At 63.6% G+C, this 19,905-nt stretch overlaps 3 protein-coding genes across 3 annotated transcripts; all 3 read right to left on the bottom strand.

Moving 5' to 3' along the window:
- Positions 1-145: 145 nt before the first annotated feature.
- Positions 146-7,429, bottom strand: LSCM1_07184 (uncharacterized protein; the record flags this gene model as incomplete). The annotated part of the gene is made up of 1 exon (XM_067324568.1): positions 146-7,429. The coding sequence occupies one exon, from the start codon at positions 7,427-7,429 to the stop codon at positions 146-148; it is 7,284 nt and encodes a 2,427-aa protein (XP_067180925.1).
- A 1,422-nt stretch (positions 7,430-8,851) lies between these two features.
- On the bottom strand, positions 8,852-11,617 carry LSCM1_07183 (uncharacterized protein; the record flags this gene model as incomplete). The annotated part of the gene is made up of 1 exon (XM_067324567.1): positions 8,852-11,617. One exon carries the CDS (start codon positions 11,615-11,617, stop codon positions 8,852-8,854), a length of 2,766 nt encoding a protein of 921 aa, XP_067180924.1.
- Positions 11,618-13,225: 1,608 nt separating this feature from the next.
- On the bottom strand, positions 13,226-19,147 carry LSCM1_07182 (uncharacterized protein; the record flags this gene model as incomplete). Its single annotated transcript, XM_067324566.1, has 1 exon — positions 13,226-19,147. One exon carries the CDS (start codon positions 19,145-19,147, stop codon positions 13,226-13,228), a length of 5,922 nt encoding a protein of 1,973 aa, XP_067180923.1.
- Between the last annotated feature and the right edge of the window lie 758 nt (positions 19,148-19,905).

Here is a 19,905-nt window from a genome sequence, read left to right as displayed (position 1 = left end):
CGGCAAGACAGAAAACGAGAACCTTCGAGAGAGAGAGATGAGCTGCACCCATGACACGCTCGTCGCTGAATGGGTAACGGGCACAGTAGAGCCATACGACAGACACACAGAGACACACAGAGGGAGGGAGAGAAGGGCGCCTGTGCTACGTGACCTGAAAGATGCTCCTGCTACCGTCTGTCAGCTTTCGTCCACGTTCAGCGTTCTTGGCCACGGCAGCAGCGCTGCCACCACCATCCGCCACCCCTTCCTCCTCCTCCTCCATGCGCAACGCCGCCTGCTTCAGAAGCGACTTACTTTCGACGTTGCCCACGCACGTGTACACAAGATCTGCAAACGTCATCTCCGACCGCACCGTGCCGGCGATGCGCACGCCGACGCGGTGGGCGATAGGCGGCCGCGTCACGGTGGGTAGGAAGTGCTGACTGAGCACTTTTAGGAAATCCGTGAAGAGAAAGTCTGTGTCACTGCTGAAGGTGGTGAAGACGTGCATGTGATGGTGTGCCACCTCGACGAGCGCCGCTGTAGCAGCGGCGAGGGCGGCTCGCTTGACATGCGCGGGGATGGCGGGAGACTTCGCCCGCGCTTCTGTAGCGGCCTCGAGCCGGCGCCGTTTGTTTCCGTGATGACCGTCGCCCTTTGCGCGTGGTACGCCGCTTGCCGACCCCTCGGCCTCCCCTTCACCACTGTCCTTATCACCATCGCCATCGCCATCGAGACTGTCAACGTCGTCATCGCCCTCGTTCGCCGTTGCAGCGTCCACATGGGCTGCCATCGCCGCCAGCCCACCTGCCAGCACATTAAGGAGGCGTGGCGAGTACTGCTCCAACTCCATTCCGCGCATCACACACGTGAACAGGGCGCACATCAGCGGTGGCAGCATTGCTGGGCGGGACCACAGCACCTGCTGGCGCACGGGGTGCCCCAGCCAAGCCTTGGTGAGCAGCAGGATCAGCTGAATCACTTCACCTTCTCGGAGCAGTGGCGGTGCTGGCGACCCGGCTGCGCTGCGTGGCGCTTTCGAGTCCCCCAACAGCGAAAGCAGCAGTAGCCACACATTGTCGATGAGTTCCTGTGCGGCACAGTCGCCGTTGCTGCGTTGCCTTCCGCCGTGCCTCGCGTCCAGCAGCGCAGGCGCGTCTGCTGCACTTCCTACAGCGGGATGCGCAGCGACAGCGGCGCAGACGCGGATGCACAGAGAAGGCCATGAAGGACCGGCACGTCGGTGCACCCTCGACGGTTCCAGTGAAGCGGCAGAAGAGTGCGCGTGCGAGAGCCACAGGAGCAGGTGCTGCGCACGTGGCAGCATCTGATCAGCTGGTAAACGTGGGCGAATGGAAAACAGATGCAGCAGCAGCTCCGCCGCCGCCGCCGGCGCCGCCCCGCCAGACAGACTCGCCGCCGCCCTCGAACGTGGCGACGCTGCGGGAATAATGCGCGTCAGCAGGTCGCCCACAAATGCGTTGAAGAGTGGTGGCGCTGCCTCAGCGGGTGCAAGGCGAAGAACCGTCCTCGCAGCCCGTAGTGCCGTCACCAGGCGGGCGTCAGGGCTCGCGGTCATCGCCGTCTCCGCATAGCCTCCGACGCTGGCGTTCAGGTCATAGTAGGCCTCCAGGAACTTCTTCACACGCGCCTGCGACTCCGTCTGGAAGCCGTTGTCAGCCGCAGCGCTGTCGGTAAGGGCGACAGAAACGCACTGGAGCTTCCACAAGAGCCAGAAGGCACTTGCGCCAGCCTCATCGCCAATACGCAACAGCTGCGTCCACACGCGCTCATGCTCGCCGCCCTGCGAGTGTTCGTCACTGCGCGCTGCTCCCTCCGTCGCTGTCGCCTGGGGCCCGAAAAAGCGCGTCAGCTGACAGCGCAGATCCTCACTTGTCGCACCACTGACGTCGTCGCTGCTGCCATCCCTAGTCGTGTGCGCTCGACAGAGCACTGAGGCTAGGAATGCGTCGACACCTCCCGCGAGACTGCTCTGGCGCGCTGTCGGCTTGCTGGCCATTGGGCTGTGACCAAGATTTAGGTTAGCTTCGTCACAAACGGTGCGACGACGACCACCAAAACCACTCTTAGACATCTGGTGCTGCTTGCAGTTAGCGCTGGCCCACATGCACGCGAAGAGCTGACAAAACGCGATACACGCCTGCTGTAGCGCGTCAGCAGAGGAGGAGCTCTCGTCTTCGACTGTGTGGCTGAGATGCATCACAGCGCACGCAGCGAGTCGCAGCTGCCCACACCACAGCTCCTCCACCGCGTCCAGAGCACTTGGCGAAGCAGCGATCGACGTCGTCGGAGAGGAAGCGCTCGCAGCGTTGGCCATACCGCCAGTATCGCTCTCTGCCGTGTCGCGAGTTCTTTGTCCCTTCTCGCCGGCTGTGGCGGCGGGTGCGATGTGGACGAACAAGTGCCGCTCTGCGTGCGCCTCACCATGACTGTGAAAGTTCTCAAGAAACGCCGACAGCGCCGCATCGGCTGCGGCCCTGTCGGAGGCACTGTTGCTGGACGCCAGGGCAGCGCCGCGTGCATGAAACGCCGCGGCAACGGTGTGCATGAACACTACCGCTGGCGTGTGCACCAGCGCCTTAACGTCGCCGTTCGTTGCCTTGGCCCGCCACGACGCCTGCGCGGCTGCCACACAGATCTGGTATAGCAGCGCGAGCGTGCTCATGCATGCACGTATGGTGACCGTGGCCGTAGAGAAGGGTGACGACGTGGCCGCCGCCGTATGGTCATCGCAGAGTCCTGCCAGAGTAAAGAGACGCCTCACAAAGGCAGAGGCGAAGAGTTCGACACAGACATCGCGCAGTTCATCCTCGAACGTCAAGTCCCTCAAAGCAGCAACCACCTCTTCCTCGCCTGCACCGCTTAACCCTGCGGTGAGGGTAGGCGCCGTCTGCGTAAGTGGTGCACTCAGGTCACTGAGCGAGGTCGCCGGCACCCTCAGTGCTTTTACGTAAGCCACGGACATGCCGCTGCGTGACAGGACCGGGGCTGCTGCCGATAACGATACGGCCGCCGACTCCTTCGCCAAGGTCAACAGAACGCGGCGGAGCACCTCCGCGGCGCGCGCTTCAGTGCGCACGGTGCACAGCAACAGAGATATGAGCTGCCGCGTTCGCAGCGTGAACGTAGTCGACGCGGCGGCGTCGCCACGGACCTGCGCTGCGGTCACCTCGAGGCGGCCGCGCATCTCCCTCGCATGCTTCCGCCACGCCCGTGCCACGTGCATCACCGAGCGCACCGTGTGTGCGAGGACCGAGGGCCAGTAGGGGTTGTGGCCAATCACCGCGTACACTGTCATGAGCGACGTCGTAAGGGCCATCCACTGCCGCTGCCCTAGCTCGCCGAAATCCTCTACGGAAAGGGACAAAAATGCTTCAACGAGGGCGCGCAGCACCGTTCCTGGGACGCACTGTAGACACCGCGACAGCCACGCCGGCGTCTCGGTCGTCTCGGTGGAAGCGAAGGCGGCGGAGCGCAGAAGCAGCGCCACCATCGCGGCGCGCGCATCCTTCTCCTTGCCAAGCGCCACGAGGGTGGCCCACTCCTCGGCAGACATTCCATTCGCCAGCCACAGTGACGCCCCGGTTGACTGCAGTTGCTGCTGCTTCTGTGTTGTCGAATCTGCGCCGAGCCCGTCGTTGCCGAGGCAGTGCCACAGGTGCGCCACCATGTTGCGCAGCTCCTCAGCGGGCCCTGCGTGAATCCCAAGGGCAGCGCTCACGGTGCGCGCTAGCGACAGACGCTGGAGGACGAGCGACAGCAGGAGGAGTGGGGCCTGCAGCTGGGCCGGTGCCAGCGACGTGGAAGCGACGACGTCGTTGGCGCCGTCCCGCTCTGATTGCGACTGCAACAACGGCTGCAACTCCGCTAACGTCAGCGAGCCAAGAAGAGTGCCCACGTGACTTTTCAGCTGCCACAGGGCATCCTCGAGCATACGAAGGTAGTCGTGGACGTGCTGGGTGCCGAGGTCCTGCAGGCAAAGGACGGTGATGGCACGGCATTGGCGGATCGTGTACATGTGCTGAATGAGTAGCAGGCGCGTATCGTGCACGGCGACCTCACCAGCCGTCTCAGTCTCCGTTCCATTGCCGTCGAGTGCTACTGCTGCGCTCTTGACACTCCTCTGCTCCTCCACAGCTGCCATGAATGACGCACTGAGTAACAGCTCCAGTTGGGTAGTCTGCTCCAGCACCGCATTCGCCGAGACCGACGTCGGTGCCACCCCCGCGAGAATCGCTTCCATGAGTTCCAGCGCGAGAAGCGTGCGCTGAACCTCAGCGCTACCCTGCCGCCGGCAGGGCCTTGCAGTGGGCGACTGCTCACCCCACTCTCCATCTCGAGGACTGCTGATGCTGCTTCGATGAATGCCCTTCCCAAGCTCCGCTGCGACGCCACTGAGTCGCAGCAGAAGGCTCTCGGGGTCCAATGACGCCCCGGCAGCCTCCATCAGTGCCTGCCGCACCGGGGCCAGCGACACCACCGCACGCAGCGAGTGAATAGCAGGCGCGGTATCGCTGCCACCGATAGCCGCCACGTCGTGTCGCCCCAGCAGGGCATCGACGAGGTGCGGCAGGTCGTTGCTGCGGCCCAACCGAGCCGTAATGTGGCACATAAAGTCGATCAACACACTCGAGAGGGACGCGGGTGACGTGGAGGAGCCGGGTGACGTCGCCAGCCCCGCTGAGGTGGCCGCGGTGCGCGCGGCAAGGCGGAGGATCGTCGGGAGATTCATATCGACCACCTGCGGTGCGACGGTCTCGTACGCGGTCAGGCACGTCGACAAGGCCGCCTCCACCGAGGCGCGGGTTGCGGGGTCGTCGCTGATGGCCAATACCGCCCGTCCCACGGGGGCTGCCGCCGCGGCGGCGTTGGCAAAGAGTCCGTCATCGGCGCGGTTACCGTCCATGTCGGCACCGAAGCTGCTGTCCCCATCACCGCTTCTCTCATCACCGTCGAACTTCCTAGTCTCCAGAGGGGAGTGGTACGACTGCCACTGCTGCGACGTCGGCGCGATCGCCCGCGATGGGGCGGGGTCCAGAAGCGGCGCTACCACTTTGGCGAATAGCAGCCCGAGACACTCGTAGCCCATCCCTTTGTTGTAGCGCAGATCTTGCGCGAAGTCGAGGAGTTGTTGCGGCGGCTCCTGGCCATTGTGGGAGAAACTACGTTGACGTCGTGCTACTGCTGCTGCTGCTGCCTCGCCTACCGCCTTCGTCCTGTTCGCCAGAGACCCTTCCACAAAGGCGAACAGGCGTGCGATGCTGCTCCACGACAGACTGCGCAGTCCGTAGCGGTCTAGCAGCTCTGCCGGATAGGCCTCCATGAAGCGATGGAGGCCTAACGTGAGCTGCTCGAGCAGGATGAGAGGCAGGTTTGTGTTGCCATCCTCGGACTCGTGCATCTGCCGATCCGCGTCAGCAGCGGTCGCCTCGCCATCGCCGTCCGCACTACCACCGGCGCCAGCGCCGCCCCCTGCAAGGCCGGCCACAGTCGATGGCCGCAGCACAGAGAGAAAGGAGAGGTAAGAGGCAGCTGAGTGCTTGGAGAACGTCGAGAGCAGCGACACGCGACTGGAAAGCGACGTCACACTGCCACCAACGCTGCCGCCAGCGTGATGACGGTGGTGATCTGGTGTTTGGTGCGGGGAGAGACACAACGCTTCGTCCCCATCGCTGCCTTCGTGGCGCTGCCGTCGCTGACGGCTGCCTGCCAAGGACGCGGTGTCGGAGGCGCTGCTGTGCACAGAAGCAGCATCACTAGAGTCGCCGGATACCGAGGAGGATCGGCTGCCGCGTTCTTCATCCAAACGTAGCCCCTTCTGCTTCGCCCTCTCCTTCCGCTGCTGCCGGCGCGACATCCTGTCGAGCCCTCGACGTGCACGGGACTGCTGCAGCAGCACAATCCGCCGCTGCTCCTGCGCGAAGGAGGTCCATGATTCGTCTCGACAGAAGCTCTCGAAAAAAAATGGAGCACTTACGCACCACTGCGCGAGCACGAGGGCTGCGCGGGCATGCGTGACCTCGTCATTGCTGCCGGCCTCGGTTTCCCCTTGCAGCAGCGGCCCCACAAGCCCTGGGTCGACAGGCGGCGTGGTGGCAAAGGTAAGCAGCGCGTACTCGGAGGCCTGGCGAACATTGTGCTGCATGAGCCGCAGCTCATCCTCTCGAAAGTACACGACGTAGCGGGTCGCACGGTTGCAGGCGGTGCTGGAGAGAAGCTGAGTCAGCCAACGCTGCACATCCTCGCAGGCGCTGCAGAGCTGCGCGGCAGGCCCCTTCAGGAGCGTCATGACGGTGCTCAGGGCGCCGTGCAACAAGGCAAGGCGCTGAAAGAGAGAGAAGAGAGCGAAGAGGCTGGCGGCCAACGGCTGCTGACTTCCTGAGGTGGCGCGACGTGCGCACCGGTGGACGTACCCGCGCAGCAGACTCAGCAGCGCTGGAGCACGCGTCGTAGCCTCCTGATGCACCGCCTCACCATCGGCAGCCCTGAAACGTGTGTAGCGGGCTGCACACCGGCCCTGCTCGGCGGCTGCGTCGCTGCTGCCGCTGACGTTCTTGAGTCGCTGCTCGAGTTGCCTGTGCTTATTCGCGACGTTCCTCAGAAGCGCTGAACAAGGCCGGGTATGGTAAAGATCTTCGATAGGAAAGCTTGCCTGCACGCGGCGCAGCATCTGCGCTGCCGCAGCCACCAACACGAGCACCTGCGCAAGGATTGCCTCCCACTGCTGCTGTTGCTGCTTTTCACTGCGGGTGCTTTCTAGCAGCGACGCATCCGTTTCCAGCGAAGCAGTGCTCGAGCCCGTCGATGCGCCGCTGAGTAGGAGGAGAGCGAGGTCCGTGCTGCTCGTAAGCAGATGTGCAGCGGCCTTCGTGAAGCCCTCAGATGAGGCGTTGCTCCGCAGAGCACGGCCACCGCTGATCGCTACTGTCATCTCTTTGAGAACTGTCAAGAGATCGAGTGCCTGCGCGTAGTTGTCCTGGAAGATGAAAGAGACGGCTGTCGCGTCGTTCACACTGCCACTGCCCCCGCTGGCACCCGCACTCTCCCTGGCGGCCCTCTTAGCCATTTTTTCCGGGTCAGACGATCTACCCGCCATTTTGTTGCTCGCGCTGACCTCCGCCGCCGCCGCCGCCGAGGTGTCGACTTCAAAGAGGTGTTGCATCGTCAGGGCCACCGCGAAGCTGGCGGCGTAGATGAGTGATTCTGTGTAGCGAGCCGGCTCCTTCGATGCATCGGCGACAGCATCGGCGCCGCCACCGCGGACGGCGTGCACCGCCTCCTTCCACGAGCTGAGTAGCGTTAGGGCATAGATGTTTGCACGTCGCGCGTCCTTGAGTGATGTACTCACAAAATCCTCTGTGCTGTGCCGCTTCAGCCCGAGAGACCCATACCGCTCGAGGCGCTGAATGGCCGCACAGGAGATCATCGTGGTCAGTATGCACGCCGACGGCTGAGCAGCGAAGGAGGACGTGAGCGGAGAGAGGGTGGTGGTGGTGGTGGCTTCAGTGAACGAAAAAGGAAGATGAGGCAGTGATGAAGGGTGTGTGATGGGGGGTGGGGAGAGGGGGGAAGATGGCCTGTTTACTTAAGAAGCGACGGCTACAACACACGCACACACACAGACACGCAGAGACAGACAGACAGAGGGAAGAGGGGGGGGGTTGAGGGGGAGAGAAAGAGGGAGGTGCACACCCACGCCAACATGAACCCCTTCAAAAGCGCGCGTTCTTCTCGGAGAACCGCCCGTGTGTGCGTGTGTGTGTAAGTGTGCAAAGATTATGCGATTTAAGCCACAGCAGCGAACGGAAACAACAACAACAAACAAAAAGGGCGGAAGTGCGGCACCACTTGCGACGCCGCTCGTACACACTCCTTAACCCACACAGAGGCAAACACACACACACAGTTAGCAGCAGCGATACAAACAAGCCGCCGGCTGTATGGCACAGCTGCAGCTCAACACGCGCCCGATGGCGGGAGGGCGCGAGACAGGTACACAGGGAGGGAAAGAAGGAGGACGAGGAGGAGTGATGCACAGTAGAAGGGTGGGCATGTGGATGTGTCGGTGTGCGTGTGTGCGCGCGCGCGATTGCCTGCCAGTGTGGAGCTATGCGTGCAGGTGAGTAAGCACGCCTGGAAGAGCAGGGATGTGGTGCGCCAAGTCCCAAGAGATGATGCATAAAAGATGCGCCAGCGACCCGCGGCGCCGAGTCAGGTGGGGCGCATGCAGCCTTTTTGGCCACACCGCCAACGCGGCAGTCCTCTTGCTTTGCCTCCCCTCCGCCCCTTTCTCTGCCCGACGCTCTGAGAAGTGCGGTGGTGAAGGGGCGGCCTGCCAAAGAGTGGCCCTCCTCCACTTGCTCTTCCCGAAGCCCTTCGCCGCCATGATGCCCCCCCCGCGCGCGCACTGAGGGTTCCGCTCAACCCCTCCCGTTCACGGTGCCCCCCGAATGCTCGGCCGGCAGCTGAGCGAAAGGAAGGGAGGCTGAGGTGGAGCGACGAACGCCATCTCTGTTGGAGAGTGTTGCCTTGCCCCCCTTTGCTTATGTTACGAGACACACAGACACACACAGACACATGCACACACACGTATACATACATATATATATGTATGTATACGTGTGTGTATATACAAAGCGGGAGAGACAGGTGGAAGGAGGAAGACGCTATGGGTGTCAGCACCCACACGTACCCGCAGCCACAACAGCACCGACAACAGCGACCACCATCGCAGACCGGGCTCGCTCGCCCCAAGGACAAGTGCGCACGGCATCCCTGGCCAGGCATGACTTCATACGGCCTATGACTCTTAGAGAAGGTCGCAGGGGCACCTTCAGGTGGTTCGATACTAATCCTCGTAGATGGGCGTGTCAGCCACAGCACGCTGGCGCGCCTCGGCGGCTGTGTCGTGTGGCTGTACCACGCCGCTGTCGTCTATGTCCAAGACGCCGGGCTGCCGCACAGCGCCGTCGCCGAGGACGCCTACCGCGGACGCGCCGCGTACACTCGCTGCTTTGCGTCCCGCAGTAGAGAATAAAGTGCCTTGCTGCATCTGCCTCTCCAAGTAGTGGTCGACGCTTTTCTTGAGCCGTTGCTCCGTTACCTTCGTGAAGCGGACCGCACTGTTGTTCGACTGAACCGCCAGCGACAGCCCCTGCCGCTCCGCCTCCGCACGCATGGCGCGATCCAGGAGCAGCCGGCCCATCTCGCGGCATTGCTCGTCGTTCAGCACCGCCGGCTTACCGTGCTTACCGCGGCGGTAGAGGGTCAGCTGCTCCATGATGCTGCGCTTCGCGTGCGAGCGCCAGTCCGCGGTTGTGGTGGCTGCGGCGCCATTCGGCATCGCTGCCGCCGTCGCGCCGCGCTTCCCAGAGAAGCGACCGCGGCGGCGGTGCTCACTGGCTTTGTTGCCCTCGCCCTCTTCGCTGTAGGCGGAGGCCAACGACGTCGCCCGTGACGTGTTCGCGGATATCCCCTCCACATCCGACGAGAGCCCACTCACGCTTCCGCGACTGCCTCGACGATGTTGCGCACGGCGCGCGCGCGGCTCGTGGTCGAATAGATACGGGTAGGAGCTGGGTGCCACGCTGTGTGCGGAGTATGAGAGAGAGGCCCCGTCTTCTGTCAGAAGGGAAGGCTCGTCGCCCCCGCGGCCGACAGAGGCCGCGCGGCTGCCCGGGCCAGCAGCTTCGCCGACAGACTCCAGCACTTCTGGCGCTAGCGTGCTGCCCGCGGCAAAGCTGGCATTCAGCGGCACCGTTTCCAGCGTCACAGGTGCCTCCGTGTCACAGCGGAGGCAGTGAAACTGAAAGAAGGCCTCGCGCCGTTGCACTGCGTTCGAGGCGTTCAGGCGAGTCTGCTGCTGGTGTTCCATCACAGGCAGCGCAAAGGGTGTGGAGGAGGACGCCGACAGGAATGCCGTGCTGGTGCCTGCGAAACTGTTCGGGTCGAGGAAAGAAGCGCCGTCGCGAGCAGCTACAGGAATACGCTCAAAGCATTTCTCTGCGTGGTCCCGCATGCGCTCCCGCATGGTCGAGTAGGCCTGCGAGATATAGGAGGTCGGCCGCACCTTCTGCGCCTCGGCACCGGCGTTCAGGAGTAGCATCATGTCCCGCCCGCGTTTCCACTTCTCCATCGGCTTTGGCACGGCGTAGAAGCCGGTCTTGCTGAGGCCGCGCATGTTTAGCCTCATCTCTTCGTGACGGCGACGCTGCTGAACGTATGCGCGCATCACCTCCGTACCGTCCTCGCGCGGTGTCGCCGCTGCAGCGCGCAGCTGCTCCAGCAGTAGAAGAACCGACGTATCCTGGAAGGTGCGGGTGCGCCGCTGCACCGCGCGCCGCGCTCGCACTGCGGCATAGCGGTCAAATGCAGCGGTCAATGGGGCCACTTGCTTGGACACAAGCCTACGCACCGCACTGGCCACGCTCAGCGGCGCGTCCAGCTTCTCGATCGCCTCGGCCAGCGCATCCACCTCACTCCTCGCCGCCTTCGCCGCCTCCCCTTCCCCCTGCTGCTCCTGCTGCTGAAGCCGCTGCTCCAGCACCGACCGCAGGTACACCCGCTCTGCTGCCTTGGAGCGCAACTCCGCGTCGATGCCCCGCACGACGTCTCCCTCTTCCTTCGTGAGCAGCAGCCCCCCGTTCGCTGCCTCCTGCGCCAGCTGCCGGTACTCGTAATCGATCTCCATGAGGAACGGATATGCGTACGGGCACGATGCTGAGAGCCCTGGAATGTCCGGCGCCGTTCGGCTGGCATTCAGTGCTGACAGCGCCTGACCCATTCGGCCTCCACTGCGGAGACCGCGCTGGTGGCCCCGAGTACCGCTGGCGGCTCCGCCGCCAGCTAAATCGCCTTCGCCATCCTCGTCTTCGGCCTCCTCGTCGGAGAAGAGCTCCGCCTCCAGCGCCGTCCACGCGCCGCCGTCGCGCACCTTCTTCAACTTCTTCCCGCTCACTGAGCCGGCATTACCCCCGGTGGTCGAGCCGCGGCCGCGCTCCGGCCTGTGCCTCTTCTCAATGGACGCTGCCCGGCGAACATCATCGTCACCGTCGTCGCTGTCGCTGTTATGATGGTCGCCCTCCGCGTCGTCGCTGTCGCTATCGTCGTCGTCATGGCCGAACACCGTCGAAACGAACGTGATTTCGTCGCGCTCACGCTTGATCATCGCCTTGGCCTCTTTCTTTCGCTGCTTCTCTTCATGGCGGCGACGGCTGCTACTCCTGCGATCGAGAGGACGATCGTCAGCATTATCTTCATCCTCGAGCAGGAAGGTGCTCGAGGGCCCCTCCGCCTCGTTGTCTTGCTGCCACTGCTGCGCTTGCCGAGTGCCGGCGGCGCCGTCATCCTCGCTGGCTTGAAAGCCGTCGAGAATCTGCTGCGCCGTCGCCACACCGAGCGCGGCCGCCGGATGCGATGCCTTCGCCGTATCTTGAGGGTTGTAGGGACTGAGGTCCGAATCGAGAACGACGACAGTGCTGTCGAGGCCGAGCAGGTACACAGCTGAGTAGCCAGCCGGCAGATCAGCTTCGGTGATCTCCTCCGCTGGAATGTGCAGCGCGGGCTGATAGACGCCTTCATAGAGCGCCCATCTCAGCTTCGATGGGCCGGACATGGTGGCGGAGGGACGGCTGCCTGGTGGTGGTGATGGTGAATGAAATACTGCGCAGCGGCGCAAAGGGAGTCGGAGAATAAGGATGCCGGAAAAGAGGGTCGAACATCAGACAAGCGCACCTGCCATCCGCTGCTGCTTGGCGGTTGTGGAGGAGAGTGACAGAGCGGGCGAGGGAGGTGAGAGGGAGAAGGCGCGTGTGTGCCTTTGCCTCTGCTACCGGAGGCAGAGCAACAGCCGCTACCACGACTGCCACACGGCTCCCGACACCACGCAAAGTGCGCGCCCGTGTGTGTGTGTGTGCCGTAGAAAAGAAGCAAAAAGGAAACGTCAACAAAGGCCGGAGAGAGGCGCCAAAGAGGAGACACACAGGGCTGCTGAAAATGTCGGTGGTGCGCTTGCGCAGACGCCACTGACAGAAGGGGAGGGGGGAGGGAGCGGTGAAAGGGAGAGAGAGAGCGCACGCGCGCGCGAGAGCGGCAGGGACATCAAAGCAAACTGCTGGAGGCGTGGTTTGCGGACGAGCGAGGCCACACGAGATCGGCTGGCGCCTACTCAAGTGAGCTTCTCAATATGTCTCAAGTAGTCATGCGCGTTTGTTGGTGTGGCTGCAGCACTCTTACTGGTTATATCGTCCCCGTGACGGTTGATGTGTATGTACGCGCGTGTGTGTGTGTGTGGAGGAGGGGGAGAGGTGACAGCAGAGGTCATCCTCCGAATTACTCCATGCTGTCGTGCACACACCACCGCGGCAACACCTCCGAAGCATTGCTGTCAGCACCAAAACACACACACACACATACACAGAGGGGAAGAGAGAGACGGGCGGCAAATTCTATGCAGCAGGGCTGCGCGGGGTTCGCGCGCGGCCCGCTCGTCGCGACTGGTGGTGGTGGTGGTGGGCGCCTTAATCGCCCCCCTCCTCCTCCTCTTCCTTCCCGGTGTGGTGTGCCCGTGTCTATCCCCTCTCTTCCCCTTTATCCGAAAACCCTTTGCGTAAACTCCTCACGGCCACGCATGCCGCCAGCCCGTTGCCGGCATGACGGTGCTGAGCCGCCGCTATGTCGCAATATCCTTCCAAGGAGAGGGGAAGGGTGTCGACGAGGTGGCAGACACGATCCCTTTCACTCTCCTGGTCACACGGACGCCGCCGCGCTGCCCCCCCTTCCCCTCTCCCAGCTTCCTTTGATGCCCGCTTCTTTACAACTTTCAAGAGGCCATCAACACAAACATCTCAGCCGTCCTCCATCACAGGCGGTTACAGATGACCAGCCCAAACGTCCAAATAAGGCGCGCCCGCGTTGGCGCCCCTCGACGCCAGAAAGCAGAGGGGACTGGCATACAACAGGAGAAAGAAGGGCGCGTGTCGCTGCGCTCGCTCGCCCTTTTGCCAATGATCCGCGCAAAGGCTCCTCCTTCCCCTTCCCTTCCCCCCCTCCTCCTCCATCCGTCCTCCTGAAGCACCAGACGCTGCGTTTCACATGGCCTCTTGTATGCCCCTCTCTCACGGGCGCTCACCGTTTCACGGCTCTGTCTCCCTGAGCGACTCGCTGCAGGACGCGTCTTGTCGCGCTGCAAGCAGATGAGCATCCGGTCTTCTTTAGCGTGGCCCTAGCGACGGCGACGATCACCACCCCCACCGTTTCCGCTGCGTCGCCGTGGTGATCGTTCACGGCGGCGGCGATGGCTCCCGCGGCCGCCACCGCCGCCGCCGTGATTGTTGCCCTCAGTGTGCGAGGCATCGCTGTCGCTATCCTCGTGCCGTCGGCGTCTTCGACCACCGTTGCTGCCGAGGCCCTCGCGCTCAGAGCGGTGCCGCGATGAGGGTAAAGGCTGCTGCTGGCGATCGCGATCGCGCGAGGGCGAGAGTGGTGTCTCCGCGTTGGTCTCCCCGGTGACTTTCGCTGCGGCCATGTTCTCCTCCATTGCCTTGTCCACGTCGCTGTAGGTGATGGGGATGAGCTTCACCGCTGCTGCGTCGATCGCAGTGTGCCGGTTGCGCTGATCGCTCATCCACGACGCCACACCTTTTTTGTCGACCCCGGAAACACGTGCCACGACCTCGAGGTTGACCTGCCGCTGCTGCACAAACGCCTGCGGTGACACAAAGTAATGCTTCCCCGTCTTGGGATGCACGAAAAGCGGCGGTTGGCTCGGGCGGCTTGCGGCCCCTCCTTTGAAGGCGTACTGGCCGCGTGCGGAGTTGAGGTATACAGACCAGCCGCGGCCGACTGCCGGATAGGGCGCCCCCACCGCAGGGTACGAGTTCGGAATCGCCTTGATGAGCAGCTGTTGCAGCTCCTCCGGTGTGAGTCCCGTCGCACCCGTGTCACGGCCGCGCTTCACGCCACTCGTCGCGGCAGTGTCAGGGGCGGCGGTGCCGGCACGCCCTGCTGCCCGGTATGTAATGCCCAGCAGCTCCATCACAGCGATGTCGAGGAACACATTGCGGCGCCGCTGATCCGACGCCCAGGCCTCCGCATCCGCGGCAGTCAGCTCCGCCGGCGGTGGCAGCCCGATCGCTGTGGCCTCTGCAGCGTGCATGGCGTTCGCGCGGGTGCGCACCTGATCGAGGGTAACGCTCGAGCTGCTGGCATCCACGGCTCCCCTCTCCAGCAGAAAGGCTTGCGGCGTCACCAGGTGCTCCTTGCCGTCGAGGGGATGCTTGTAGGTCAGTGCGGAGGCAGAGGCTGCGGTCCCGGCAGCCGTTGCTTCATCTGTCGACGACCCTGGCAGCGGGGGCTTAAAGCAGTAATGACCATTCTCACGACTGAGCTGGCTTGTCCACCCCTCTGGCAGCGCACTGAAGGGTGTCCCAGACGGCGGGTAGGTGCGCATGGCCTCCGTCCACTCTTGCCGCCAGCTGGACGCAATGCTCGCCTGGCCATGCCCGCCCGAGGCACTGGGCGCGTTCAGTGTCGCTTTCGACGCCTGCTGCTGCTGCGGCGGCGGTGGATTCCCCCGCGCGTTGCGACGCGACGGAGGCCGGTAATAGAAAATACTGGGGATGGCGACTGCATCTGTGCCACGTTTGCGCAGCGGGTTCCCAGCGCTGCTGTTGTTGCGCCTTACGCCGCTGTTTCCACTATTCTCATACCACTCGTCCAGTGTCAGCACTTGTGCCTGTGGTACCGCGGATGGCTCAGCGGGACTGAGGCGGGCAAGCACAGCCTCGAAGCGGGTGATGGGGACCTCCACATCCAAGTACGCTTCACGCAAGGCCGTATAAACGTCGACTGTTCGCATGACTTTGAAGGCTGTGTCTAGGAGCTGCTCTGCCTCTTTCTCGCTGACGGAGGGCGCCGTTGCAGTGCTGCCACCGCTCCCGGTTGCCTCGCTCTGCTGCTGTTGCTGTTGCCACCGCGTGTGCTGCAGCTCCAGCAGCTTCAGAAATACACCACAGAAGGCAGCCGTCTCACGACTTAGCACGGGGGCCGTTTGCGACCGGGATAGCAGCACGACGCCGTAATAGTAATGGTCCCGTGTCAGGCAGACCTTTGCAGCAGCGAGAGACGTCCACGTCGGCGACGATGACGAGGAGCGGCCACCGAGAAGTATACGTGACGCCACCCTTGCGCCGTCGCACACGTCAGTATTTACGTAGAGCCGCAAGAGGGATCGGTAAAGCGCGCCGTCAGGGCCCCAGAGACGAGGGAGCGCAGGATCGTCCCCGGCATCCTCGTGAGCGGTAGCGGTGCACACGGACTCAGCGAAGGCGTCCACGTAGTCGCATGCATCGCTGATGGCACGGCAAGCTTGTCGTTGCGCCGGGGAGAGGACGGCGAGAACAGTGTCTATCGCGCTCCCTATAGCCGAGACTACGTGCTTCATGGCCGCCGTTGTGCTCTTCTTCTCTTCCGTGGCTGAGCCTTCCGCGCTCGCCTCTCCGCCTTCGAGCTTTGCCGCTGCTTTGAGCTCCGCTGCGCGCAGCAGCCACTGCGCCAGCGGAGACCAGTGCGCCAGCAAATGTGTGACAACAACGTTGGCTGCCTGCGTGTCTCGCCGCAGCACTGTCGCGAAGATAACGCGCGCGACATTTTCGTCCAAGAGGTACGCTGGGGCGTAGGGCAAGAAGCGGCGAGAGAAGGCACGGGGGTAGTGGAAGGCGAGCAGCAGAGCGAGGTCGACACCCGAAGCGGTACGAAGGAGATAGGGAAGCAAGGCGGGCAGCTGCGTCTCGGCGGAGGCTTCCTCTGCGTCCGCCGACGCTTCCGTTTCGCCGTGGTTCGCAGCCGCAGGTGCGGCCGGAATCGCCCTGTCTTCAGCGGTACGCTCTTCCCACGCAGCGCGGACCGCCTCTGGGGCTGCCGGTGACTCCGGCGCGCCAACGGTCATCGTCGTGCCGATGAGCAACGCGCGTGCGGCACGGGCGCGGAATACTGCGACCTCAGCCGCTTGCTCGACCGTCGTGGTGGTGGTCTTATGAAGCAGTCGACCAACGAGGCTGACGTTCCGATGCAGGAAGCTAAGCAGCTCCTCGATCTCTGTCGTTGGGGCGACCAAATTCGCCGCAGCAGCGGCTGCAGCGTGAGGGATGTGCTCCAGCACGCAGCTCGAGTCCTCCGAGATGCTTGGCAGTTCCTGCTCCGCCAGTAGCTCATCGTCCAACAGGAACGGCTGCGCCGAGGGGTCAGAGGCCGCGGCCCACGTGGCCGGAAAGGCAGCCTGAATGCGCTCCTCTAAATCCGCCACGATCTCTGCCGCCTCACGCACGTGTGGCGGCATAGGCATCGGCTCGCTGTACATCATCGGTGCTCCGCTACTGCTATCGGCATACCCCCACGGGGCCGATGGGTGCAGGGACGGCTGCGGGTAGCTGCCAAGATCGCTGCCTGGGTAGTACGAGGGTTGAGTTGGAATGCAGTCCCCCAGAACACCACCAGCTATAGCGCCCGTCTCGTAGATGTTCAGTTGCTGCTGCTGCTGCTGAGAGTCACCGAAGACGCACCAGTTGAGGCCGTAGCCCAGCATAGCGCTGCCCTCTGCGTCGTCGTCCTGCCTCACTACGTTACCACGACTGTGCTGATAGCCGTGGGGCGGGGGAACGGAGAACCCCATGATTGCCGCGCAGCCAGGACCTGCGCTGCTCGCCAGGCCCTCGTCCATGGACCATGAGAGCAGCATATCCTTTTCATGCAGGGCTGGCGCTGTCTCCTGAGAGTGCGGCGGCAGTTGCAGTTGCTGCTGCTGCTGGAGTCTGTCGAAGTCCGCCTGGCCACCGCCGCCATCGCCTGCAGTTAAATCTGACGCCTGCTGCTCTCGTGACGACGGCACCAGCGTCTGAGGGGTCACACCCTCATCATCAGCCTCGTCCACGAGGAGCGGATACGCCGAAGAAGCACCGCCAGGACTTGTGGCGGTCGTGGTCAACGCACCTGTGGCACTACCATAGACGTTCGAGTCTCTAGGTGCGTATGGCGGCGCGGCGTACGACGAAGAAGACCGCTGCGCAACACTCGGGTACGGGTCGGCCCGTGGCGTGGGGACGCCACGCTGGCAACCACCGTAGGGGATCGCGGGCGGGTAGTACTGCGGCGGCGACGGGTACCCGTGCGGGCCCGGCTCTGGCGCATACCCAGGCGGTGCGGCGAACGGTTCACTGCCATAGCCGCCCTCCACACCGCCCCAACCCGGTCCCTCCACCACCAGCGGTGGCGGCGGTGGTGGTGGAGGCAGAATGTATGCCTCGCCTTGTGGGTTGGTGTCTGTCGGTGCCCCGCTCTCTGCCTCTCCAACGCCATCCCCACCCACATGAGCCGCGGATTCCGCCGCCGTTTCCACTTTTGCTTTGCGCCCCTTCGCTGCTGCATCTCGCTGCTTGGCTGCGGGCGGTGCCGACTCTGTGAGCGCATTGTACTGCCGGAGGAGCGCGTCGACGTCCTCGAGACCCTCTTCGTCAACGAAGGTTATGGCGGTGGCCACGGTGTTCGGCGTCGCTGCGGCTCTGCCGCCGCCCGAGCCGTACCCGACCGGGCCGAGCGGCGTTGATGAGATGGGCTGCTGCTGGTGCGGGGCACGGCCGGCACGGGGAGTCGGGCTGAAGATGTCGATCTCGTCGGCAGCATTCGCGGCCCAGGCGGGCGGCGGGCCTTCGCCGGTCGCTTCGTCGGCGCTGCCGTTCACGCCATCGTCGGAGTCGTCGTCGTCTTCGCCGGCGCCGACGCCACCGTTGATGCCATCGCCCTCGCGCCTCGCCATGCCCTTGCGCTGCAGCTCTGCGCGGATCTTCTCCTCGAGCTGCTGCTTCTGGATGTGATACGGAATCCCCTTTTGCAGGAACTCGTGGGGGCACTGCGCCATCGTCACCAACACGCCGTAGCGGCGAAACAGGTCCGCCTGGAACTTGTATGAGCAGAAATAGTTCCACAGGAAGGAGTAAACCGTCTCGGGCCGCTTCACCGGGGCGTAGAAGACGCCGGGTTCGTAGCCCTCGATGACGTTGATGTCGACGGTGTTGTACTGCCGAATCGGCTCCAACAGAAAGGTAAGGTCTTCGGCCAAGATGCCCTTGCCATCGTGCAGGGTGCGGCGGTAGTCGACTACCTGGAAGGTTGCGTTCGGTGGAAACTCATAGACCGGCTTGCCGTAGTACGCGCGCAGTCCCGCCGCCTGCAGCTCGGTCAGCACCCGCCCAGCCAGCCGCGTGTCCTTCCCAAGTGTCACCACCATCTGCACGAGCTCCGTCCCCTTCTTTACAAAGCGCAGCTCCGTGATGGCGGTCGAGGCCTTGTGGTAGTCCAGTAGCTCGAACATGTACTGCACCATCTGCGCCGCGTACTCGGACGGCGTCGTGTTCTCCGGCAGCATGCCTTTCAGGGAGATGGCGATGCACGAGGAGGGGCGGATCGGCTCACGATCCTGAACACGCTCGCGGCGCTGCGGATAGAGGCGCAGCTCCGCGACGTTCGCCGGCAGGTCGAACCGGATTTCGCGCCAGTGCCGCGGTGGCACGAAATGCACAAGCCCAATGAGCTTGCGGTAGTAGGCGAAGACCTCTTTCGGGTCCGCATCGTCTGGCGGCATGGGGATGTCGTCGTACTGCTTCTGCTGCTGAAGCCGACGGTGGTAGCGTTCCGCCCTCTCCCCATCGACGGGGCCACGGTAGTCGGCGAACATACGCACATCCTCTTCCTCTTCTCCGTGAGCCTCGACGCCCTGGCCGTACGCTTGCTGCTGCTGTTGCTGCGCGTCGCCCCCCTGGCCAGAGTATGCGCCCATGTAATACGCGCTTGAATCATTTTGCCCGGCGCCGCCGTGCGCTTCCGCGCTGCCCGCCACAGGGGCACTATGCCCTTCTGCGTAAGGGCCGACACCGGACTCGGCACCGTGCGCATGCGCGTGCCCTTGCTGCTCTGCGCAATACTGCTGCTGCTGCTGCGCAGCAGAGTCGCCATCTTCATGCAGTGCCTGCGGCCCCGCCGAGGGCCGTTCGTACTGACGGCCGCTGTTCGCACCATATCTGTCCGCGCCGCCACTGCCGGCGTCGCCGCCAACCCTTACGGAGGTGTCTGCGCGCTTATGAAAGTTATACATGCCTTTCAGCAGCGGATTCGAAGTCAAAGCGAGAGAAGAACCGCCGTGCAGGCGAGGGGGAGGGGATCGGTGCCAGCCTGATTACCCGCAGTCGTCGATAGAAATCCTCACGCGCAGGACGCAGAGGGTGCAGCAACCAAAAAAAATTTGAAAGTGCTCACACCCACGCTAGCGAGAAAAATGGCGAGCACACGCGGGCCTGTGCGCACAGCCAACGCACGCCCCACCCTTCTCGATGCCGCTGCCGTCGTATACAAGTGTATCGGTCACGGCGTATGTAGGGATGAGGGGTTCGAGCCACCGTGTCCGCGCTGCTGAGCCGGGCGATGCCGATACACCTTCCCTTACTACTACTGCTGCTGCTGCTGCACTGTAATCCAGGCACACGTGCGAATTGCCGTGGGCGCGGTAGAGGGGCGGGCACCGACAGAAATTCGCAAACCTCCGAGGGTGAGTGTGCGGCAGTTCATCATGGCAGATATGTGTGTACGTGTGTGCATTTCATTCACAAAGAAGCAGTCCAGATGGAGACAGAGCAAAGACGGTGAGGGTGGGAGTGAGAGATGAAGTGTGGGCGCTTGCGAGTGTAAGGAAAAGGCCCTCCTCTCCCCCCAGGGGCGCCCATGCGCGCGCTCTCGTGCATCATGCCTTACCCGCCCCTCCTCGGCGTGTCTGCTTGTATAACGTGTGTATGCCTCCCTCCGCGGCGCCCGCATCCACACAGAAGCCCGCTCCTCTTCGCGCGCGTTCATTCGCAC

Source organism: Leishmania martiniquensis, chromosome 8 (assembly GCF_017916325.1).
Source record: "Leishmania martiniquensis isolate LSCM1 chromosome 8, whole genome shotgun sequence".
NCBI classification, from domain to species: Eukaryota; Euglenozoa; class Kinetoplastea; order Trypanosomatida; family Trypanosomatidae; genus Leishmania; species Leishmania martiniquensis.
Note: the sequence above shows the minus strand (reverse complement) of the source record. Positions and strands in the feature narration are given on the sequence as shown.